At 37.8% G+C, this 26,829-nt stretch overlaps 2 protein-coding genes across 2 annotated transcripts; one reads left to right on the top strand and one right to left on the bottom strand.

Annotated features, from left to right (window-relative positions):
* Positions 1–400: 400 nt before the first annotated feature.
* rpl31 (ribosomal protein L31) lies at positions 401–7,412 on the bottom strand. Its single transcript, XM_079619670.1, has 5 exons — positions 7,362–7,412; positions 6,525–6,625; positions 6,077–6,202; positions 1,793–1,905; positions 401–470 (listed from the first exon to the last, which is right to left on the bottom strand). Exons 2-5 carry the CDS (start codon positions 6,623–6,625, stop codon positions 439–441), a joined length of 372 nt encoding a protein of 123 aa, XP_079475796.1. The 5' UTR covers positions 7,362–7,412; the 3' UTR covers positions 401–438.
* On the top strand, positions 7,041–26,828 carry cnot11 (CCR4-NOT transcription complex, subunit 11). Its single transcript, XM_079619666.1, has 8 exons — positions 7,041–7,847; positions 10,259–10,613; positions 14,321–14,485; positions 15,577–15,729; positions 17,657–17,859; positions 18,808–19,010; positions 21,957–22,053; positions 25,535–26,828. The coding sequence occupies exons 2-8, from the start codon at positions 10,295–10,297 to the stop codon at positions 25,730–25,732; spliced, it is 1,338 nt and encodes a 445-aa protein (XP_079475792.1). The 5' UTR covers positions 7,041–7,847; positions 10,259–10,294; the 3' UTR covers positions 25,733–26,828.
* The last annotated feature ends 1 nt before the right edge of the window (position 26,829 follows it).

Below are 26,829 nucleotides of genomic sequence, written 5' to 3'. Positions count from 1 at the left end.
AGTCTTGAAGACTCAAAGTTGGTGAATGTATTTGGTTTTTCTTACACACTGCAGCTCTCAGATGTATAAAGTGCCTTAAAAACAAAGTCACATGACTGACCTCAGTTTTATTGTGCCAAAGGAAACATTCATACATTGTGAAACCCAAAGGGACCAAGTTTAATTCTTCAGATGCTGATAATGCAGTGAGTCACACAGTGTGTTTGTGACTGAAGATCCTGAGAAACTCTTCACATAAAGATGGATGCGTGTAGGAACCAATCAGATTCTTGCACAATCTCACCTCAAGCCGTTCTGAATAAATAATCGTAGCTTGAAGTGAAGATGTTGTTTGAAGTTTACATGTTGTATTGCTGATTATCAATATCTGCACAACAAAATAAATCATCCACAACAAAAATCCTTTTATGTTTTTATTCAACAGACATGAAGAGAAAATTAATTTTCATCCACATTTACAGTCTGAAGACCTGCGAACACACACGAAAACACAAAGTTAGAAATGTTTTTTTAAAGATACACAATGCAGAAAAAATAACAAGTATAATGATTGTCACACAAACACTGACTGAACTTCAGACATGTGACCCTGGATCACAAACCCAGTCTGGAGTCGCACGGGTATATCTGTGGCAATAGCAACTATACATTGTATGGGTCAAAATTATCCATTTTTCTTTTATGCCAAAAATCATGAGGATACCTTAAGAGTCACCGGCCCACCGGCGGGCCCAAATTCATTACATATTTAAAACTGTAATATCCTAAACCAATCTTGACAAACTATATATCATTTGAAAGCTTACAATCTCTAGTTTACATATTTGGTGACTGATTTTCTAAATAAATGACAGGAGCCGTAATTTCGCAATTTGCAACAAGAATATGTTCATACTCCTAAGGCGTGTTCAGTCCTTTATTCTGAAATAGTGATGAACATGAAAAATCATGAAAGAATGGTAGAAACCTCAGTTTGTTTTCATGCCAAGAGTTCAAAAGATAGCATCCATTCAATTCTTTCAGAAAAAAGGACTGAAAATGTTTTAGAAATAAAGAAAAAACACATATGGAGATGGAGGCGCCCTTATATGGGCAGTAATGTCCACTAGTGGAGAAGTGTGGTACTGCGCCCAAACTAAATCTCACTGAACGCTCATTTACTGAGATAACAACCTAAAATTTGAAACAACTTGTTCAGATTTTTGGCTTTGATTTTTGTGCAGTTTTAGAGTCCTCCAGGATTTGAAAAAATATATTTTATATAAAATATGAATAATTAATTTTTTTAATTTTATATTTTCTTAAACTCAAACTTCTGTAACTTTTTTTCTGTTACACTTTCTTAATTTATTTCACTTTTACAAAAACCTGCCAATTGTTGTTTTTTTCTTTAAAACAAGACCAATCTTACATCCATATTCCAAAGCATTCTTGAGTTACAATCATTCAAGTTCGGAAAGTGCATTTTCATGTCTATTCAAAAAAAGGGGGGTGACACTTAAGATCATGTTCCATGAAGATATTTAGTAAATGTCCTACCGTAAATATATAAAACATGTATTTTTGTGAGTGAATGCAGCACAATCGTGAACATAAATGCACAACTTTAAAGGAGATTTTCTCAATGTTTACATTTTTTTGCTCCCTCAAATAGTTGTATCTCGACCAAATATTGTCCTATCCTAATTCAGCTTTCAGATGATGTGTAAATCTCAATAATAATAAATGTCCCCATGTGACTGGTTTTGTGCTCCAGGGTCACATGACTGACTGACAGTAAGCAGTACTTCACCTTTGTACGTGGTGACGGGGACGTATGTGACGAGTGTGTACAGCTTGTTCGGAGAATCTTCGTCTTCATTGCGTTTCCTGGACAGACGCACACGCATGCGGTACGGCACGTTCCTGACAAACACAAGACATTAACGTTAGGCATCAAATGCATGATTGTGAATCGCTAACATGCCATCTGAGTCTGTAGCGAGTGAGTTTCATTATGTGTGTGTCGACACACACGGGATATATGATCAGTGGAGACGACTGCAGCTGGAAAGAGGAAAAGCTGATGCGCCTCTTGATGGAAATAAATGTTATTTCCTACTGATGGCAATTTCAAAACACTGCTTCATGAAGCCTTTACGAATCTTTTGTTCTGAATCAGTGGTTCGGAGCGTGTATCAAACAGCCAGAGTCATGTGATCTCAGTAAACGGGGCTTCATTACGTCATAACTGCTCCAAAACACTTCGAAATGTCAATGGTTCACCACTGGGGGGCGATGATCTCCGTCAACCCATGATCATGAGGAGTCACTGAGAACCAATGAACAAGCGTCTGTGGGTTTTACCTGATCTCTGATCAGTTTTATACATTTGTAGACGTTTTAATTAGACATTAGTATTTAAATAAAATGAATAATGGTAGTTTTGGCCGGTTTAGCTGAGCCATTCATAGAACAAACTAAACAAACCCTGACAATTGATAAGATAAAGATAACATGCACTTGATAATCTTATAAGATTCCAATCAAAAGATTTTTACTTTCAATAAAAAATGTTTGCAATAGATTTGTAAAAATGTGTTTTTGCTGCATTTACACTGTTCTGGCCACTAGGGGTTGCTCACGATCTTGTATTGTCAATGCAAGAGTCCAGCTCTCTGGAAAGTCTCCTCCAGCACATCCCAAAGACTTTCAGTGGATATAAGGAGTGGAAAATTATTCTTCATTATGTCACAGTTTGAGCCTGATGAATCTTGACATGCTCATCCTGGAATATGGCTAGTTTCTTCTTCATATATGCTCGTTTAAGAAACAATAAAAAGCTACACACTCCCATCAATCAGGGTTAGAAGAACTCTTGCCAAACATTTAACATCCTAGAAACATAATCCAATCATAGACTCTCAAACATGTGCCTATTTAAATCCAAACAGCGTCTTTTTGTTGTTTTATAGGGCCGTATGTATATAACAACTGCAAAGCATCCAAATGTATGAACAATATGATTTACACACTGAATCCAGCATTACAGGCGAAACTGTAAAAATATGAATATGGTGCAAAAGTGAGATATTTCAAGCCTTTATTTGTTATAATTTTTGATGATTATGGCTTACAGTTTATGAAAACCCCAAATTTAAAGAATATCATGAAAAGGTTTTCATAAGCTGTAAGCCATAATCATCAAAAATTATAACAAATAAAGGCTTGAAATATCTCACTTTGCATGTAATGAGTCAATATAATATATTAGTTTCACCTTTTAAGATTAATTACTGAAATAAATGAACTTTTGCACCATATTCTGATTGTTCGAGTTTCATTTGTGAATTTTTAACTGTTCAAGACCGACGTCACTCCCTGAACCTCACCGCGATTGGCTGCCGTCTGTGTTTTTTGCTTTGCATTTGCATAAAGTCCCCAATCTTCTGACGCTCTCAATCCCACAATTCACCAGGTCAGCATGAAACTCATCGTCCATAGGACTTGAAAACACTTGCTGTGCCCGTTGACACGCATAATAACGGCAGAGCTTGAAAAAGTTCGGGCCATTTTCGACTTTATGCAAATATCAAGTGAGAAACTCAGGCGGCAGCCAATCACGGTGAGGTTCAGGGAGTGACGTCTGAACGCAACTTTCACTGAGATATCTTAAAATAAATCAGTGCCATTTAGTCTCAAGATGCACACCAGAAATGTTTTCCTCAAGTCTAAATGTCCTAACTAAACTAAGGCCTAATCCTGGATTATTCTAAGTAGGGCTGGGCGATAAAACGATAACGATAATTATCGCGATATAATTTTTCTCGATAAAACGATATCAAGAGTTCGATAAATGTTCGATAATGTTTTTTTGCGCCAAAAGCGGAACGAATCTCATTTGAACCGCGCGCGCCACACGGGCCGTTTATCCGCTCGGCTCAAAGTCCAAACGGCAGCGCGAGCGCGAGCTCACTAGAGCAGACGCGTTTACTCTGATCGGTCACGGTCACGGTCGCGAGATCCAGTGAGAAGCGCTTGAATTCAGCGAGGAACACACGTCTCAGTGATTTAAACCAGTTTAAAGGCAGATGAGACCGCGCTGACGAACAGGAGAAGCACTGTGCTCAACGATACAGTCAGAAGGCTTTTCCGTCGACACATTCCCATCATTTAACACGGATTTACTTTAACGTTAGCCTAGTAATATTAACTGCATCATGAAATGTGGGATCTATATATATTGAATTGTATAATATTATTAATGTATTAAAGGACTAATGGAATAATTACAGTTTTTAATAATGTATTTAGGCTACTGGTTTTCATAAATACCATAGAAACCATAAAGTTACATTTTATCTGTGGTTATCATGATCTAAATGCATGATGCTGGATGACCAATGGTTAATTTTAATAGAACTAAAGAATATTACATTTTACCAAATAAATGTTGTTACTTTTTTTAAACAGATGTTACAGTTTTTGTTAATGAACATAAATTGTATAAAGTAAATCTGCATCCTAACTCAAGCTAATACTACTGAAATAAAGATATTTATTTTGTTAAGGAAAAATGTCAAATGTTTGAATGTTCTACCTCGGATTTGTGAATGTTCACCTGTTTGGCAAGTGTTTGTCATGATATGTTCTGACAATAAAGAGTAGTTTAAAAACACAACGCTCTGGTTTCTACAGCTTTCACTTAGGAGTACAAATCTGTCTTTAAACGAAATAAATAAATATTTGACATTTATCGATAATTATCGATATCGACTGATATAAAAAAAAATATCGTGATATTTTTTTTTGGCCATATCGCCCAGCCCTAATTCTAAGCCCTGTCTGTGAAACCAGGCCTTTAGGAGTGTATTAGGGCTGTCACTTTTTATTCGATATTCAAATATGCATTCGAACAGGATGTGAAATATCCGTAATCGAACTACAAATAAACGATCCGGCTTTTAAAGTGCCGTGTGTAGCGCATTTTTTACAGTATGATTAGACCGTTTGTTTTTTATTTTAAAAAAAAGTGTATGTTATAGTCAGATATGACGGCGCGCTGCAACACGCATCTATTCATCAAGCGTCAAGCCAACGTGCAAACTATCGCAAATCAAAGTGAAAGTCGCAGACGCTTTAACACACAATAATAATAATCTTCAATAAAAGTAAAGAAACTAAATGATCTTACCAGGGCTGCCGCTCTCTCTTATTGCAGTCTTTGATTTTGAAATGTTAGCTGATGATCAATACAATGCAGCTCATGACGGTTGCTTTCGGTGACATTAAATCCATATATAGCGCGGGAATTGTATATCGAATATATAGCTTGGTATTTGATATCCGCTCGAATTTGATTTTTCTCAAATGTGACAGCCCTAGAGTGTTGATCTCAATACAATAATGCAACTATATATTGTGAATAGTTCACCTAAAATAAAAATTACTGTGAGAAAGAAAAAAAAAATCACGTTTTCAGAGTTTTAGTGTCAGTTCTACATTAAACTACTGTATATAAATGTTGAATATAATGTATAATAATGCAATGTGGGAATATTTGTGTATCCTGATAATGCCAAATGTCTGATGTTACCAGTAAAAAGTGGAATACATTAATTTAATTACATCTAGTCAGAGTGAAATCATATGAAATCATGTATTTTCAGCTTCAGAATCATGAATATTGTTATTCTGGTGTCTCTATTGTCCTGTGCTTTGGGTTTATCAGCACCAAGTCCAAGACTGTTCATTTACACACACAATGTAATATTAAAGTTAGCATTTTAATCATCAGTAAAAAAAAAAGACCTTTCACCAAGTCTTAAAATCGCCATAATATTGTATCGTGACATGTATCGAATCATGACATGAGGCTATTGTTACACCCCTATATATATATATATATAAATATATATTAGTTTGAAGCTTTAATTGTGAGTATACTGGCTGGGTTTACAAAAGTGTATAGATCTGACATCTTTACTCAGGTCACGGGTGTCCAATCATGTTCCTGGAGATCCACCTTTCTACAGACTCGACGGCATTTTAGTGTTACCAGCGGGACGAGCGCAACCGAGCCACGAGAGCGCCTCACCTGACACCTTTAGCCCACACGGCCTTGTTGAGACGGGTATCGATGCGAACATCAGGCGTGCCCATCTCCTTCACAGCGAACTTGCGGATCTCCTTCAGCGCTCGCGGAGCTCTCCTCTTGAAAGAGCTGGAAGAGAGGAGCAGAAAGATGTGTTAATACAATAGTTGATTCTGGAAAAAACACGGATAATGTGTCGACTTTGGTTCATTCACACTGCCAGTGATTTTCCGGAATCTGTGAGTGCGTTCGCACACATCCCGTGAAGACACGTGACGTCAGGATGTGTTGTAGAAAGGCCGGTGTAATCATCCGCTAGCGCTCGATCCAATGTAGCCGTGCACTTGGTGGATTTTTTTACACAGCGTCTTAAGTTTACTAATGATCTGCGCTTTCGATCTCGGGCTTATGAGTTACAGGTGAGCGTTTACTCACTCCAGGTGTGACTTACATGCCATGGATGCGCTTGTGGATGTTGATGGTGTATTCACGGGTCACAACCTCATTGATGGCGGAGCGGCCCTTCTTCTTCTCGCCCTTCTTGGGTGCCATCTAAACACACACACACACACACAGTTATTAACACAATTCACACTGAATATGCATCGCTTCACAGCAGGGATAGGCAACTCCGGTCCTGGAGGGCCACTGTCCTGCAAAGTTTAGCTCCAACCCTAATTAAACACACCTGAACAAGGCAATCAATGTTTTCAGGATTACTAGATAGATAGAGTTGATATCAAGGCTGAAGCTAAACTCTGCAAGACAGTGGCCTTACAGAATACACCTCACTCATTAACCAAAACACACCAATAACAACCAAAGCTGACGTTATTTCTCACTGTAAAACCCTAGAGAACTAGTACATACAGTTCTGAGACTAAACTCTGATTGGACGAGAGACACACAACTGTAAAATATTGCAGCTGTTAATAACACAACCACGAGCTAATGAACTACATAGTGTAAGAATGTACTACTATTGTCATGATTATGCATATATGTAACTTTATTGACGGTTCCATCGCTTTAAAACACTGTTTTACCCGCTTAAAATCAGTGTGATTCTGCAGTTTACCGCTTTATCATTTTTTCGTCTCATTCTCTCACGGACGCGTTAGCATTACGTCTTTAATCACTCACATCAGCGTTTTAAACACACCATAACGCATCCCAGTGACTCATAACGTGTTAGCACACTCAAATGTGACATTAAACTTCATTATTAGTGCTTAATAACGCGGATGATGCTGGATTTGTAGACGATAAACGAGAGGAAGATACTCACTCTGTACGATGAATGTGGGAAAGGAAGAGCGGTGGATTATGGGTCACATACAAGGCGGAATGCACATTCACATCCGGGTCATTATACTATTTTGTGTTGTTCGTTTTTTTTTTTTTTTTATGACATATATATATATGAGTGAGTGAATATTATGCTTATAACAATAATAAAAAACTGATTTTGTTTTAGAACGCAATTTTTTATTTATTTTTAACGTTCTGTTTGATTGCCGTATTAATTTGTGGAAACTACATTTCCCACAAATCCGTTCGGTTCACAGGAAGCGCTTACCGACAACCGCGACGGTTATGAGTGAGTGGAAGTGAAGAAGATTCAGATTATAACATAGAAATAGTCTAATGTTTAAAACATTAGCCTGTAAAATCTCTCAGATAAGTGTTATATCGGCACTGGAGCGTCGCCGCGTCTGGTTTTTTTATTGAATATTCATGAGCTGACGGGACGGTATCAATGAGCTCCACTCAGGTAAATATTGTTGTTACTGACTGTGTCACACAATCTACCGAGTTCCCTAAATAGACAGCAGTTTGAGGAGTTTAGTAAGTGAAATAAAACTGCGTGTAGTATTTGAGGGTCGTCTGGTGTGTTTCATTAAGCTGAGAAATCCAGTCATGTTGTGAAATACTTATAATATTGTAACACTAACTGTACAATAAATGTATTAACCCCGTAAAACCTTTGGTATCATATTTATAGCACATTTCTAAGGCATATAAATGATCAACAGCATCAAAACTTTGCTGAAAAACTTGTCATTCTGTCGTCTGATTGATAGTTTAGAAGCAAGTATTGATATTTTCATTGATAGTTTCTTTAGCAAGTACATCTTTAAATCTACACTGCTTTTATAAAGTAAACATTAGACTAACTTTTATATTTTTAGTAATATTTCAACGGTACTGAAGCAACTTACTATAGTCAACATTTGAAGTGGATCAAAAAAGTTAATCAAAGTTGTCCTAAGAACGGCTATTGTTCAAAATTAATGTATAACTTTGATTAAAGGTTATGATCCACTTCAGATGTTGACTACTGTAAGGTTAATACATCATCCAGATATCATTTATTAGAAAAATCATGAGTATCAAATATGATCATTATGCTTTTGAGGAAGGTTCAGCCTATTTGTTCATCTCTCAATCATCATTATATGTTTTGAAAATTCAGAGCTTTGATCATAAAACTAAGCATTTAAATATATTATATGTGTTTTACGTAAGTATCTGCTATACTGTTATAAAGATCTCATTGATATTACAAGCATCATAATTTCATAATCCCCGGTTGCTGGTCCCAGTATAGGTTATAAACCCCGCCTCCCATGAAGTCTACTGGACGTGATGGAAACTAAACAATCAAATTACACTTCAAATAAATACAAAAATTAAAAGATGTTTGTTTTCGGTCATTTTAGGTCGTTTTTATCACGCTGATGTAAGTTTAAGTGTTTGTTTTTATAAATAAGTTTGGTCTTAGTTATTTGATGCTATAAAAACGGGAATGTGACGTCATGATTGACAGCTGTGATTGACAGCTTCTCTAAACGAAGTAGTCACTGAGGCACCAACTGACTTTTTATTTTATTTTCGGGAGGAGATTAGAGCTTCAGCTTTAATTTCTACATGTCCATAACTGTTTATTTCACACAGGAAATGATGTATTAACCGTTTCTGCGGGACCTTGATATCGCGGCTTTACTTCCTGCTCACTACAGCGCAGAATCAGGTCCCAAATCTGCGCAAGATGCCAGCGCCATATTAGGACTTTGGCGGCGGCTTCACTTTTCACCAATGGAAGAGAGTGAAAGGGCGTCGTCCATCTTTTGAATATTGTCTTAGAGCGACCGCAAATAGGAAGCTCTGTGTATTTCAATGGGATCGCTGTCCAGGAGTAACTAGCTTTTAAAGTGTATTTACTTAATGTAAAGTTAACGAAAGTTATCATGAGGATTGTTCATTCATAAATACGTAAGATCGCTGTGAAAATACAAACCGGAAGTGAAACTGGAGCGCAGCGCTGAAAAGGGGGCGGGGCTACATAAGGTCTATAGAGACAGAGCGTAACGCGTCATAATCTGAAGGCCACGCCCACACCGGGGGGGAAAACAATCCAACCGTCTCCATTGACTCTGCATTGCGAGAGGCTCCTCCTCCTTGTCATTTCTTGCTTCTAACAAAAGACATAAAAATGCCTAAAAGCTGCTGTGTGACGAGGTGTACAGCAAACAAGCTAAGAAACCCAGAAATATGTTTTTATAAGCTATTGACCCCAAAAAACGAGCGTTTAAAGACATATATGTGGATACCGGCTGGAACGATTGGGTAAATTGTGGGATCCTGACACTAAAAACACAGTTGCGTGTGCAGTGAGTTAAACATTTGGTCACTGGTGAGTCAAATATCCAAATGTCAGTTTTATATATTATATTTCTGTAAGATAAGCGATCCTGTGTTGCCGATGACGTTCTCCTCCAGCGGGCGTACGTTAGTTCTCAGAGTAATGAGACACGTTACGCTCTGTCTCAACTGCCGGATCCACTTTTAAATCCTTAAACGCTCGTTTTTTGGGGTCGACAGCTTATAAACACTTACTTCTGGGTTTCTTAGCTTGTTTGCTGTACACCTCGTCACACAGCAGCTTTTAGCCATTTTTATGTCTTTAGTTAGATGCAAGAAATGACAAGGACACAGCCTCTCACAATGCAGAGTCAATGGAGACGGTTGGATTGTCGTTTCCCCCCCCCCCCCCGGTGTGGGCGTGGCCTAAATACGCTCTGTCTCTATGGTCTCTTTCTAGTCCTCCTGATCCAGAAAAGATGATCTAAACTTCATTTCATGCCGACTTTTCTTCATCTATTGTTGTGTGTCTCGTTCCAGACCTCCTGATCCAGTGGCCTGTGTGACAGAAGCATCATGACGCTGGCTCCGAAAGAGCTGTCGAACCTGCTGGGCATCATGTCGGAGGACGCCTGCAGCAACAGCTTCGAGCAGTTGTCCACCGCCTTCCACCACTGCTTCGGGAAAGCCGAGCACTTCCGTGTGGGTTCGGTTCTGGTGATGTTGCTGCAGCAGCCCGACCTGCTGCCCAGCGCCCCGCAGAGGCTCACGGCGCTGTACCTGCTGTGGGAGATGTACCGCACCGAGCCGCTGGCCGCTAACCCCTTCGCCGCGGTGTTTGCGCACCTGCTAAACCCATCTCCCACAGGAGAGGAGCAGGAGAAACCGCTCTCAGGTGCGTCCTCCTCCTCTTCTGGTTGTGTTTGTCTTGCATCATTAAAGGGATACTCCACCGTTTTTTCATATTAAACTATGTTATTCCCTTAACTAAGACAAGTTGATGCATATCTCTCTCGTCTCAGTGTGTGCACTTAATCGCTCTGGCGCGCGGTGACACTTTAGCACTTAGCTTAGCCCAGTTCATTCATTAGGATCCAAACAGAGATAAAGTTAGAAGCTAAAGTTTTCCCTATTTGAATACAGTTCCACGAGTAGTTACACGACCAAGTATGGTGACACAAAATAAAACGTGCCGCTTTTCTAAGCGGGTTAAAAAGGATAACTAGTATAATGTGTGGCGGAATAGCACTGGGAGCACTTCGACTCGGCGCAGTAATATCATCTCAGTTATTTTTTTAAGACGTCACCATTTTTTAACAAGCTTACAATTAGGCAATATACACAACAAGCTTACAATATATGTTAAAGTTTTCTTTTAGTTGAAAACATTAAACAGTTGACCTATGCGTAAACAAAATATAAAGAACTAGGGATGTGTCCTTAAATCCATATTGCGATATACATTGCAGCCTCTTGCGATAACGATATATATCACGATATATAAATTATAATAAAACCATTTCAGAACAGGTTACACAGACCCTAAGGAAAGCCAAACAACTGCTAAATGTTTTGAGAACATTTATTGTGCAAAACTGTAATTATACAACATAATGTTGCAGATAAATAAAATTCAAGTACACTAGACTTTAAGTAGCCCTAATGTTTATATTATGGCTAGAAGCTTATGAAACCCCAAATTCAAAATTAGAATATTGTGAAAAGGTTTTCATAAAGCTGTAAGCCATAATCATCAAAATTATAAAAAATAAAGGCTTGTAATATCTCACTTTGCATGTAAGGAGTCTATATAAAATATTAGTTTCACTTTTGCATGATATTCAAATTTTTCGAGTTTCTCCTATACAGGAGAAACTCGAAAAATTTGAATATCATGCAAAAGTGAAACTAATATATTATATAGACTCCTTACATGCACACGTCAACTAAAGAAAATGCTTCAAGTATAAAAGTTTATTTACAGTAGTGCCATAGACAGTAAAACGTGCAGAACAGTGCAGAAGGTTCTCCAAATCAAATGTAGTTTTAGTTTGGCTATTTTTTTAAAGGACACAAAAGATGCAAAGAGCAGAAAAACTGATGTCTTCTCAGTTAAAAAGCAACAACAACGAATCTTAAAATCCGGCACACACAGAGATCTTGTGTTTACACCACTATTTTGTGAATACGCGCTGGTATTCAGTGACATGTTTCGTTTTGAGGTGGTAGAACAGATTAGTCGTGTGTGTTACCCCGAACTGTTGCCCCACACACTCTGTATAGTTTGCTGCAGCTCGTCGGACGGCTTAAATCCGAACCAAGTCCAAATAATGGATGTTGCACCGATCTTTTTCACCAGCTCCTCCGTTTCGCTGTCAGCCATGTTTAATCAAGATGACGACGAATATGATGCGGTTCAGCCGGTTGCAGCTCGTGGCTCTAAATTTCGCGGGTAGATTGCGTCATCAACATGCATTATCGCGATAGTGCAATAGAATTAAAATCTCTATCGTAGGCCAATTTTCTATCGTTTATATCGCATATCGTTTATATCGCCCATTACTATAAAGAACAAAAGGATTTAAGCCCAAACAGCGCGAATGGAAAAAACGCCTAGTAAAGCAGAGTAGCAGACTGCGCCAGATTTCGTACAGAACGTACACATTCACTCGAGTCAGCATATGATTATCGTGTTTATATTGTTTCACTTTTATGTTGAGAAAAACAATAATATCCACAATTTAGCCAACAATTTATGCTCGAGTGAGAAAACGCGCTGCCGCTGCGCCGTTTAGCCCATGATTTACTCACCCTGAAGCCATCCTAGGTGTATATGACGTTCTTCTGTCAGACGGAACACAATTAGAGTTATATAAAAAAATGTCCTGGCTCTTCCAAGCTTTATAATGGGAGTGAATGGGTTTTTGTTTTTGGAAGTCCTTCAAAGTGCATCTATCTATGATTAAAGGGCAGTAAATGGCTCTGCGGGGGTTAATAAAGGCCTTCTGAAGTGACATGATGCGAAAAGAGTAACACACACATTTGGCTGATGTTAATGTCGAGCTATATATATTATATATCATCCAGAGTAGACACAAAACATTTTTAAATTGAGTGGAAATTGTGTAAAATAAGTTTATTTTCAGTGGTTTTATGAAAAGTCTTCCTCTTATGCCAGTTGAACTGAATTGACCTGAATAATGACACTATTGTCTTCCGTAGAGCTGCTTATAAATGAATTAAACTCGTCTTATAACTAAATAACTTGCGCTGTCATTTAGGGATGGGCAATATATGGCCTAAAATCCATATTGCGATATACATTGCAGCCTCTTGCGATAACGATATATATCACGATATATAAATTATAATAAAACCATTTCAGAACAGGTTACACAGACCCTAAGGAAAGCCAAACAACTGCTAAATATATATTTTGTTAAAGAAAGAAACGGTGTATGTCGTTTTGAGAACATTTATTGTGCAAAACTGTAATTATACAACATAATGTTGCAGATAAATAAAATTCAAGAACACTAGCTGCAGAGACTTTAAGTAGCCCTAATGTTTATATTATGGCTAGCAGCTTATAAAACCCCCAAATTCTAAATTAGAATATTGTGAAAAGGTTTTCATAAAGCTGTAAGTCATAATCATCAAAATTATAACAAATAAAGGCTTGTAATATCTCACTTTGCATGTAATGAGTCTATATTAGTTTCACCTTTTACCTTTGCATGATATTCTAATTGAGTTTCTCCTGTTATACGTCAACTAAAGAAAATGCTTCAAGTATAAAAGTTTATTTACAGTAGTGCCATAGACAGTAAAACGTGCAGAACAGTGCAGAAGGTTCTCCAAATCAAATGTAGTTTTAGTTTGGCTATTTTTTTAAAGGACACAAAAGATACAAAGAGCAGAAAAACTGATGTCTTCTCAGTTAAAAAGCAACACAACAACGAATCTTAAAATCGGGCACACAGAGATGTTGTGTTTACACCACTATTTTGTGAATACGCGCTGGTATTCAGTGACATGTTTCGTGTTGAGGTGGTAGAACAGATTAGTCGTGTGTGTTACCCCGAACTGTTGCCCCGTCGGACGGCTTAAATCCGAACCAAGTCCAAATAATGGATGTTGCACCGATCTTTTTCACCAGCTCCTCCGTTTCACTGTCAGCCATGTTTACTCAAGATGACGACGAATGTGATGCGGTTCAGCCGGTTGCAGCTCGTGGCTCTAAATTTCGCGGGTAGATTGCGTCATCAACATGCATTATCGCGATTACTACTGTCATTGAACTAATTAGATCTGAATTTATAGTCTTTTTACAGCTGAATTTGCATCTGTGATTCTGTTATTTTCCTGCTTATTACTGTGAAGCTGCTTTAAAATTATCTGTATTGTATAAAGCGCTATCAAAATAAATGTTTTGTAAATATAAATGACAGTACTTGCAACGCCAAGGTCATGGGTTCGATTCCTTGGGAAAGCAAGAACTGATAATAATGTAAATGTGTGCCTTGAAATGCCATGTAAGTCGCTTTGGATAAAAGCCTCTGGCAAATGCATAAATGTAAATATATCGCTGGTTCCCTGCAGGGTTTCTTCCTCCGATCACACTGCCGGAGAAGTTCTTCCTCTCGCAGCTGATGCTCGCGCCGCCTCGAGATCTCTTCAAGAAGACGCCGAGACAGGTGTCCTCCATGGACGTGAGCGCCACGCCACAGACCATCGACATCAGCGGACTCCAACTCGCACTCGCTGGTACGAAGCAAACAGATGCAGTTATATAAGGCTTAAAGGAGAACTCCGGGCAATTTTTAAGTTAATCTTGATCGTTATACCTTTGTGAGTTCTGTCTATAGAAGAAAAAAACCGAACCGGATTGGTGCTTGCAACACGGAGCTGCTACCGCTAATGCCCAGAGCTCCACTCAGCTAACGGCAGTTATGGGGGCATATTCATAAAGAGTGTGTGTGCCTCTTAAAGTATTAGTTCACTTTTTAAAAAACTTTTGCTGATAATTTACTCACCCCCATGTCATCCAAGATGTCCATGTCTTTCTTTCTTCAGTCGAAAAGAAATGAAGGTTTTTGATGAAAACATTCTAGGATTTTTCTCCATATAATGAACTTTATTGGGTACCAAACGGTTCAAGGTCCAAATGACAGTTTCAATGCAGCTTCAAAGGGCTTTAAATGACACCAGACGATGCATACGGGTCTTATCTAGCGAAACGATCGGTCATTTCTAAAATAAATAAAAAAGTTTAAGTTTTATAAGCACAAATGCTCGCCTTGCTCTGTTGTGTGATGCACGTTTGTAACGTCATGTAATACGCAATTACGTTCAAAAGGTCACGGTTGACGTAGATGATGGCTGCATTTATTTGATCAAAAATACAGACAAATATTGTAACAATTTAAAATGGCTGTTTTCTATGTGAATATTTTTTTTAATGCAATTTATTCCTGTGATCAAAGCTGAATTTTCAGCATCATTACTCCAGTCTTCAGTGTCACATGATCCTTCAGAATCAGTATAATATGATGATCTGATGCTCAAGGAAATTATCCACAGCTATGAAAACCTTTTCACAATATTTGAATTTTGATTTTTGGGGGTTTTTTTATAAGCTGTAAGCCATAATCATCAAAATTATAACAAATAAAGTCTTGAAATATCTCACTTTGCATGTAATGAGTCTATATAATATATTAGTTTCACCTTTTAAGTTGAATTATTGAACTTTTGCACGATATAATTTTTTTTTCGATATTTCACATGTATAATTTAACAATCACAATCCAGTATTTCACAGAGATATAACAAACTTCTTGTGTCTTTTCATTCAGAGCGTCAGTCGGAGCTGCCGACTCAGAGTAAGGCCAGTTTTCCCAGCCTGCTTAGCGACCCGGATCCAGACTCCTCCAACTCGGGCTTCGACAGCTCCGTGGCCAATCAGATCACAGAGTCTCTGGTGACTGGACCTCGTCCTCCTCTGGAGAGTGAGTGTGATGCTGATGTCCACTAGTTGTGTATCGATACCCTCATGTCACGATTCGATACATATCACGATACTGAACTCACGATACGATATTATTGCGATCCTCCAAGACATATGATAAAAGATTAACAAAACATGACCTGTTGATTAAAATGCTAACTTTGATATTAACATTGTGTGTGTAAATGAATCAGCGATGTGATTTTTCCGGATTAATCCGGAATTCCGTATTTTCCGACCAGAAAATGTGACCTACGTGAATCATGCAGATCTGTAAAAAAAGACAGAGAGACAGAGACTGTGCTCCAAAGTCCAAACCGCGTAGCGCGTGCATGACAGAGGGAGAGAGAGAGAGCAAGAGACCGCGCGCGTGTGCCTCATGAAGCACATGTAAGACAAACTCTACATTATCCCGCTTATTACATGGCTACCTCACATTATCCGATTATTAACCGTTTATTAACCGTTAACTGATAAGATGGTAACACTTTTCACAAAGGTTCATTCAGAACTGCCGCTCCCACCACGCGCATCACGCACTGTGCGTAGGGTACCGAGTGCTGAGGGGGCACCAAAAATAGCCTAATGAAAAATCAATAATTATATTTTAATAATTATTTTAAATATATAGCTCACTGATGGCCGCAAATAGTTTCTCCCGGAATCTAGAGCGAGTGAGCGCGCAGAGACTTTGCTCCAAACCGCTTAGCGCGTGCATGACCGAGGTAGAGAGAGAGAGAGCAAAAGACTGCGCGCGTGTGCCTCATGAAGCACATGTAAGACAAACTCTACATTATCCCGCTTATTACATGGCTACCTACCAAATAAATCAATAATTTGACACAAAATATTGATTTTAAAAGGAGTTTATTTATTTAAAAACAATTTATTTTGCAATTTATTTTGATAAAAGTAGAAGTACTGATTTAACTTCTTTACTCAAGTTAAAGTACCAAAGTACAGGCTTGGAAATTTACTTCAAGTATAAAAGTAAAAGTAGCCATGCGAATGATAACCATTTTTTAATGCAGAGCTAACGTTAGCTGGACCACACAAATGCTAGAGTGCAAGCTGAGAAACCTAAGTGGATATGGAAGAAAGGTTCTTTATAAGCCATTGCCTACATTTTAAATGGTCTCAGTATATTTTCCTGCTTTTTTGTCCTTAGCCAATCACATGCCTGATGAATAGTCTTGAACTTGGTGCTGATAAACCCAAAGCACAGGACAATAGAGACACCAGAATAACAATATTCATGATTCTGAAGCTGAAAATACAGAATTATTTATATCCTTGCGCTCTTTCACTGACTAGATATATTTATAATAAAGTAGGCCACTTTTTACTGGTAACATCAGACATTTGGCATTATCAGGACACACAGATATTCCCACATTGCAATATTATACATTATATTCAACATTATATATAGTTTTTATAGCAAACTTAAATTTTTCTCACACAGAAATTTTTATTTTGGGTAAAACAATACACAATACATGTTGTCACTATCCACGATACATATTTGTATTGCGATATATTGTGACACAATATGTGACCCTGGACCACAAAACCAGTCACATGGGTGCATTTTTTTAAATTGAGATGTATACCATCATCTAAAAGCTGAATAAAAAAGCTGTCATTGATGTGTGGTTTGTTAGGATAGGACAATATTAGATACGAGCTACGACTATATGGAAATCTGGAAAAAAAATCCAAACATTGAGAAAATCTCCTTTAAAGTTGTGCATTTATGTTCACGATTGTGCTGCATTCACTCACAAAAATACATGTTTTATATATTTACGGTAGGAAATTAAAACGAAATTTACGACTCGTACTGTTACACCCCTAGTGTTTAGTTTGTTTTTATTGTGATGCTGTGGTTAAAAAAGTATTTTCCGTCCCGTCTGGTTCTCTATCAGGCCACTTTCGTCCCGAGTTTATCCGGCCCGCTCCGCCTCTTCTGGTGTGTGAGGATGAGCTGTCCTGGCTCAACCCGTGTGAACCGGATCATCGGATTCAGTGGGATCGATCCATGTGTGTGCGCAACGGCACAGGAGTGGAGATCAAGCGCATCATGGCCAAAGCCTTCAAGAGTCCATTATCAGCGGCACAGCAGACGCAGGTACACAACATCACAAAACACATTCATGTCCAGCTCACATCTCACCCCAATCATAAAGGTGATGCCTGCATTATTTAGACATGTTTTTGTGACGATTAAAGGAATGGCTCACTTCAAAATGAAAATTTTGTCGTCATTTACTCGCCCTCAAGTTGTTTCAAACCCGAATGAGTTTCTTTGTTCTGCTGAACAACACAAAAGAAGATATTTTGAAGAATGTCGGAAACCAAACAGTTGATGGACCCCATTGACTTCCATAGTATTTTTTTTTTCCTGTTATGGAAGTCTGTTTGTGTTAGTGCTTGTTGCACTTATTTAAATTTATGCTTTTTAAAAATTACATTAATATTTTATATATATATATATATTTATCTCATCATTTTGGGAATATATAAAAAATATTTTTTTTATACACACTACCTGTCAAAAGTTTAGGGTTAGCAAGATTTTTTTTTTTTTTTAAGAAACTAATACTTTAATTCAGCAAGGATGCCTTAAATTAATCAAAAGTGATAGTAAAACATTTATAATGTTTTGAATGATTCTATTTCAAATAAATGCTGTTCTTTTGAACTTTTGAACTCTCTCTCTCTCTCTCTCTCTCTCTCTCTCTCTCTCTCTCTCTCTCTCTCTCTCTCTCTCTCTCTCTCTCTCTCTCTCTCTCTCTCTATATATATATATATATATATATATATATATATATATATATATATTTATTTATTTATTTATTAATTTTTTTAAACATGTTTGCATTTCTAAGATGTTATTTCACGTCTTGAGACTCTATTTTTAAATCCATTGGTGCTCCTTTATAGCTGCTTTAAAAAAAAAAAGCTTTTTACAACAATTTTTATCTCTTTAATGTTTTTGTAAATAAAGTTAATTTTTATCTTAAAGTCAAAAAACAAAAGTCTCTCTCTCACTCTCTCTCTCTCTCTCTCTCGTCAGCTGCTTGGTGAACTAGAGAAGGATCCTAAGCTGGTTTACCATATTGGACTGACGCCAGCCAAACTACCGGACCTGGTTGAGAACAACCCACTAGTGGCCATTGAGATGCTCCTGAAGCTCATGTCATCCAACCAGATCACGGAGTATTTCTCTGTCCTGGTCAACATGGACATGTCCCTGCACTCCATGGAGGTGGTCAACAGGTACAGCGTTAAGCTTTCGCACCAGACAGTTATAGGATCTAGCCTCCAGGATGGTTCCCAGAGAACTAATGGTTCCCCTAGGAACGTTTTCTGGTTGCATTCGCATCGCCAGTAGGAACTCTGAAGTGACGTAAGACACGCTTGTTGTTGTGACTTTTATTTTGATGGCGCTGAGAACGCCAGAACCTGAGCAAATAAACAATGCTTGCATTTTCCGTGTTCATTAGTTTTATACAATCTATATAATACCGTGTCCTAACTTCACGTGACGCCGCGACACGCGATAAAAGCGTCTTTTCCATGTTAATCAGAGTTTTTGTGCTAACCAGCCGCGACACACAGCGATTCTGTTTTAGAAACGGTTTCTATTTTTCTGTGACGTCGCGCTGGAGCAACAAACACAAAGTGTGGCAATGATAATCTCAGGCACTGTTTATGTGCTTTATTTAATGTTAAAAGCGTGTCATGTGACTTTGAATATCATTTAGTGCTCCAGCTTTGAGCTGTAAAAGCAACACTGGAGAATTCACCTCAGATCTTGAAATTAAACACATGGAAACAGGAACGTTCAAACTGTGAACAAACAAGTGTATTCTTTGACAAATATTGTGTTAGTAACTCAGTAGCCTATGTATTTAAATAATGTATAACCAGATGAAAATCTGCACAAAATCTGCACTGAACCGATCACCGGTGATCAGCGCGAGATGCATACAGGTTAGGAAAGTGTCCGATGTTTATAAATTATGTGTGAGTATTTCCAAACTCTCTGATAGTATGATCTCTATATGGGTTATTTGATTGTTGTCATATTTTTATTTTTATTTTTTATAAATCATATGTAATTAGAGTCAAAATTATTGATAAACACGTCTTTGGTATGTAATTAAATAACAAGAACTTTTTGAGTGTCTTGTTCATTATATTTATTTTCTTATAAAAGAAACAGAACTTAAATTACATCCAGTTTATTAGCAACACCGTGCACAAGCGTGAATCCCGCTATATCCGCCTTTGATCTCGTTGGTGTCTAAGAACTGTCCGGCTTGCCTGCACTTTTTTCTCTCCTCCCCTCACTGCAGCCGCCTACTCTCGCATACATTTCAGGCGAGGCAAGGCGCATCTCAAACAAGCCTAATGTGTCTGTCCACACTAGACGCGGCTGTGAGATGCGTCAAACAATCAAAACTCACAGCCAATCAAAACAGTGTGTGGGCGGAGTCTTGCGGCGAGTGCACAGCCAATCAGAACAGCGTGTGGGCGGAGTCTTGCGGCGAGTGCACAGCCAATAGAGAGCCTAAGTCCCTCCCCTTCCGGTCGACCACCATGGGACCTTATTTCGGAAAAATATTGTATGGTAGTCAATGGCGAGAGACAACAAATATTTTGATCTCGTTTGAATTGTGCCCTGAATTCCACATATGATGTTTGTCAATTTAAAAGATACATTTTAAAGTCAAGAAAGTCGCAGTTTGATGTAAAACTGTTGAGGTGTAAGACTGTGAAAATACGTAATTACAAAGACTACAAACCCAGAAGGCGCACATGCGACGTCATACCTTTTCTCTCTATGAATGAAGCTAACTTTACTGAAGCTAACGTCTGTCATTTTTTCTATAGTCTTACATTATAATCGTAACGTTACGCCGTCATGCCTGACTCGTGTTTTGAGCCAGAATACACACATACGAGCAACGGATCTTGTGACGTAGGCTACATAGTGCGAGACGAGAGATGTAGTTCATCGAGCGATTTTCACATACAACTAAACGTTACTCTTCTGTTTTATGACAAACTGCGACTTTCTTGACTTTCATATTTACCTTTTAAATTGACAAACATCATATGTGTAGTTCAGGGGACAGTTCAGACGGAATAAAAAGATAAGTTATCTCTCGCCATTGACTTCCATACATATTTTTTCCGAAATAAGGTCCCATGAGCCGGAAGCGGAGGGGCGGGACTTAGGCTCTCTATCAGAACAGCGTGTGGGCGGAGTCTCATGGCGAGTGCACAGCCAATCAGAACAGCGTGTGGGCGGAGTCTCATGGCGAGTGCACAGCCAATCAGAACAGCCTGTGGGTGGAGTTTCGTGGCGGGTGCACAGCCAATCAGAACAGTGTGTGGGCGGAGTCTCGCTGCGAGTGCAGCCAATCAGAACAGCTTGTGGGCGGAGTCTCGCGGCAAGTGCACGGCACCAGAGAGTAATCTTGACACCACTCGCAAGAAAATGAATAAGTACATAATCAAATTCACAAATATTACAGCATTTAAACATTATTCAAATACATAGGCTACTGAGTTACTAAAACAATCTTTGTCAAAGAATACACTTGTTTGTTCACAGTTTGAACGTTCTTGTTTCCATGTGTTTAATTTTAAGATCTGAGGTGAATTCTCCAGTGTTGCTTTTAACAGCTCAAAGCTGGAGCACTAAATGATATTCAAAGTCACATGACACACTTTTAACATTAAATAAAGCACATAAACAGTGCCTGAGATTATCATTGCCACACTTTGTGTTTGTTGTTCCAGCGCGACGTCACAGAAAAATAGGCACAACAACTCTGGTTAACATGGAAAAGAGGCATTTATCGCGCGTCGCGTGTAGCACTGCAGCCTGTCTGATAAACCCCCATCAGATCTTTTCTCGATACGATGTACGCCAACATTATAATATAAAATATTATTTATTGAACGATAATACCCATTATAAACTTTGTATTTCATATATATTATTAAATAGTTGTATTTTGGATACCTCAAATCAAAATTTAAGCTCCGGTATTTAAAAAATACTAAAGATGTTGTTTGATAAGTGCGACCTCTGATTGTAGTCCTTCAAAAACCAAAAAAGGAGTGCTTGAAAAGTCCTTGAAAGTCATTGTACAGTGTCTGTGTGAACCCTGCATCAGTGTGTTTGTGTGTTTGTGTGTTGGCCTGTAGGTTAACGACAGCAGTGGATCTTCCTCCCGAGTTCATCCATCTCTACATCTCCAACTGCATCTCCACATGTGAGCAGATCAAAGACAAATACATGCAGGTAAACACACGGACCATCATGCATCGGTGTGAGCAACTTTTCATTATTTTATGTGTAGAAATTTAATACAACAAAGACGCATTAAATTGATTAAAAGGAACAGTAAAGACATTTATAATGTTACAAAATATTATTTTTCAAATAAATGCTGTTCTTATGAACTTTTCATTAAAGAATCCTTTCCAGATTGCTTTCTAAAACTGGCAGATGTTTTTTTTTCTGGTTTTTACAAAAAAGTCACTTAATTATGATCCATTAAAACAAGACTTAATATCTTCAGTCATTTTGCTTCTCCAGTAAATGTATCTTGATTTAAGAATGTTTAGATATTTGTGCTGGAAAACAAGACATTATTTTATATCTATTTTGATCTATCTTACTATTTTTTGGTTACATATCTTACTATTTTTTGGTTTGCCAATTATTTGGTTACATAAAAGTTGTAAAACATGTATCAGATGATCTGAAAAACCTATAGAGAAATCTGGAAAAAAGTATGTTATTTTGAATTGGCAGATGTGGTTTAAAGGGATAGTTCACCCAAAAATTAGCCTGGGAAAACCCAGACCACTTCCGGCAAATTTAGATTTGCTCTGCAAGTGGGTCTGGCAAAGAGCCCATTGAAACCCATTTCCAATCCGTCGAAATCGCGGCACCAATCAGAAACGTTGGGGCGGGCTTTACACGATGACGACAGAGCAGAGACGGTGACTGACGCAGATTTTGTACATTACAAAGATGGATGCCGCCGTGGAACATCACAACATCACTCGTTCGAATCAGCTATCGCGTCTGTTTCAAGCGATTTAATGGTCATTTTCGTTAACACAGAGAATTGCTGAGAGTCTCGAGATGTTTCTCCGTCGCTCTGCATACGTCATGTCATTCATCGCTCTGATTGGTTTTAGATCTATCCGACGTCCGTTGGTGACGCCCCTGTGGAAATGAATTGTCTATGGAGCTTTGCCAGACCCTTACTCAGTTACAACTGAGATTGGTCTGGGTTTTCCCAGGCTACCCAAAAATGAAAATTAGCCCATGAATTACTCACCCTCAGGTCATCCTATGCACTTTTATGATGGATAGATGCACTTTTATGATGGATAGATGCACTTTTATGATGGATGGATGCACTTTTATGATGGATAGATGCACTTTTATCATGGATAGATGCACTTTTATCATGGATAGATGCACTTTTATCATGGATAGATGCACTTTTATGATGGATAGATGCACTAGATGCACTTTTATGATGGATAGATGCACTTTTATGATGGATAGATGCACTTTTATGATGGATAGATGCACTTTTATGATGGATATGTGCACTTTTATGATGGATATATGCACTTTTATGATGGATAGATGCACTTTTATGATGGATAGATGCACTTTTATGATGGATGGATGCACTTTTATATTGGAGAGATGCACTTTTATGATGGATAGATGCACTTTTATGATGGATGTGCACTTTTATATTGGAGAGATGCACTTTTATGACGGATAGATGCACTTTTATGATGGATAGATGCACTTTTATGATGGATAGATGCACTTTTATGATGGATAGATGCACTTTTATGATGGATATGTGCACTTTTAATGATGGATAGATGCACTTTTATGATGGATGTGCACTTTTATATTGGAGAGATGCACTTTTATGACGGATAGATGCACTTTTATGATGGATAGATGCACTTTTATGATGGATAGATGCACTTTTATGATGGATAGATGCACTTTTATGATGGATAGATGCACTTTTATGATGGATAGATGCACTTTTATGATGGATAGATGCACTTTTATGATGGATGGATGCACTTTTATGATGGATGGATGCACTTTAATGATGGACAGATGCACTTTTATGATGGACAGATGCACTTTTATGATGGACAGATGCACTTTTATGATGGACAGATGCACTTTTATGATGGACAGATGCACTTTTATGATGGACAGATGCACTTTTATGATGGACAGATGCACTTTTATGATGGATAGATGCACTTTTATGATGGATAGATGCACTTTAATGATGGATAGATGCACTTTTATGATGGACAGATGCACTTTTATGATGGACAGATGCACTTTAATGATGGATAGATGCACTTTTATGATGGACAGATGCACTTTTATGATGGATAGATGCACTTTAATGATGGATAGATGCACTTTTATGATGGATAGATGCACTTTTATGATGGATAGATGCACTTTTATGATGGATAGATGCACTTTTATGATGGATAGATGCACATGTGCACTTTTATGATGGATAGATGCACTTTTATGATGGATAGATGCACTTTAATGATGGATAGATGCACTTTTATGATGGATAGATGCACTTTTATGATGGATGGATGCACTTTTATATTGGAGAGATGCACTTTTATGATGGATAGATGCACTTTTATGATGGATGTGCACTTTTATATTGGAGAGATGCACTTTTATGATGGATAGATGCACTTTTATGATGGATGTGCACTTTTATATTGGAGAGATGCACTTTTATGACGGATAGATGCACTTTTATGATGGATAGATGCACTTTTATGATGGATAGATGCACTTTTATGATGGATAGATGCACTTTTATGATGGATAGATGCACTTTTATGATGGATATGTGCACTTTTATGATGGATAGATGCACTTTTATGATGGATAGATGCACTTTTATGATGGATAGATGCACTTTTATGATGGATAGATGCACTTTTATGATGGATGGATGCACTTTTATGATGGACAGATGCACTTTTATGATGGACAGATGCACTTTTATGATGGACAGATGCACTTTTATGATGGACAGATGCACTTTTATGATGGACAGATGCACTTTTATGATGGATAGATGCACTTTTACGATGGATAGATGCACTTTAATGATGGATAGATGCACTTTAATGATGGATAGATGCACTTTTATGATGGACAGATGCACTTTTATGATGGACAGATGCACTTTAATGATGGATAGATGCACTTTTATGATGGACAGATGCACTTTAATGATGGATAGATGCACTTTTATGATGGACAGATGCACTTTTATGATGGATAGATGCACTTTAATGATGGATAGATGCACTTTTATGATGGACAGATGCACTTTTATGATGGACAGATGCACTTTTATGATGGACAGATGCACTTTTATGATGGATAGATGCACTTTTATGATGGATAGATGCACTTTAATGATGGATAGATGCACTTTAATGATGGATAGATGCACTTTTATGATGGATGGATAGATGCACTTTAATATGCAGTTTTTAATATAACTCTGACTGTATTTGTCTGAAAGAAGAAAGTCATATACACCTATAATGGCTTGAGGGTGAGTAAATCATGGGCTAATTTTAATCTTTGGGTGAGTTACCTCTTTAAAGAGGCTCCAGTGCTGTTATCTGTGTGCTCATTCTCTCTCATGATCTCTCCTCTCCTGAAGAACCGTCTGGTGCGTCTGGTGTGCGTCTTCCTCCAGTCCCTCATTAGGAATAAGATCATCAATGTTCAGGATCTGTTCATCGAGGTCCAGGCGTTCTGCATCGAGTTCAGTCGTATCCGTGAGGCCGCGGGCCTGTTCCGCCTCCTCAAGACCCTTGATAACGGAGAGATGCCGGCCGAGGGCAAGATGGCCAAATGATGGCGAGCGCATGAACTCCAGGACTAAAGCTGAGTCTCTCTATGAAAGCCTTTCAGTTCACAGCGTATGAACTTCATGTTTTCTGTTCCCACATGTACGACACACGTTCAACCTTTTTATGATCCTGATGGCGTTTTCTTTTTTTTGTCCATTAAAGCGGCGGTTACTTACACGTTCTCAGACGACGTTCTTCAATGTGTGTTTCGGCTCCTCTGCTTCATTAACTTTAATAAGTTCAGTTTTGCTGAATTTGAAGTGGTTTTATGTTCTTTATTTTGACGTTTATCTCCGCCACAAACACGATGATGATAATGCTGAGTGGAATATGACCGTTTGACTGCGTGACGTTTGATCTGGATGTTTGGGTAACACACAAAAGCCTTCATATATAATGCATTATAGAAGTAATTTAATGCATTAATTATGCACCTTATAATGCATTGTATGGTCTCATGAATAACTGTAAGCATAGTTATAATACTTATCTATTCTTTGTTACACCTTTAGAAAGTGTAATAAAACAAACTACCAATTTCGGAAATATTATATTACATTTAACTTGAAAAAAATATATAACGCATTGCAACGAACATTATGAATATCTGCATAATACATTATACATAAAGGCTTTAAGTAAAGTGTTAATGATGTATGTTCTTTCATATTCTCTGAACACAAATTAAAATGGAAATGTTTAAGTTAACAATGGCAGTGTTTTTCAGACTTATAATTTTTAAAGCTTCCATGCATTGCAATAAAACAGGTCAAATTTTTTTTGTATATCTTTTCACATCATCACACATTGTTTTATAATCAGCTTGACGAAGCCATAATGTTGATTTTTATAATATTGTAATGTCTCACTCCTCAGTTTAGAGATGGATGACAGGACTTTTTATATTTGAGGACGATATAAACCATAAACCACATAACTTATAAGTGTTATTACTCTTTTTTTCAGTGTGTGTAATCTGGATTATGTAGTCAGACTGCAAAAAAATGAATTGTAATTAGAATATATTACACTTTAAAATGCCCATATGTAGACTACAGGTACTTTTCTATTGATTAAAGATTAATAAACACTGTAACTATTG

This window comes from Phoxinus phoxinus (genome assembly GCF_949152265.1).
Source record: "Phoxinus phoxinus genome assembly, chromosome: 7".
Taxonomy (NCBI): domain Eukaryota; kingdom Metazoa; phylum Chordata; class Actinopteri; order Cypriniformes; family Leuciscidae; genus Phoxinus; species Phoxinus phoxinus.
Note: the sequence above shows the minus strand (reverse complement) of the source record. Positions and strands in the feature narration are given on the sequence as shown.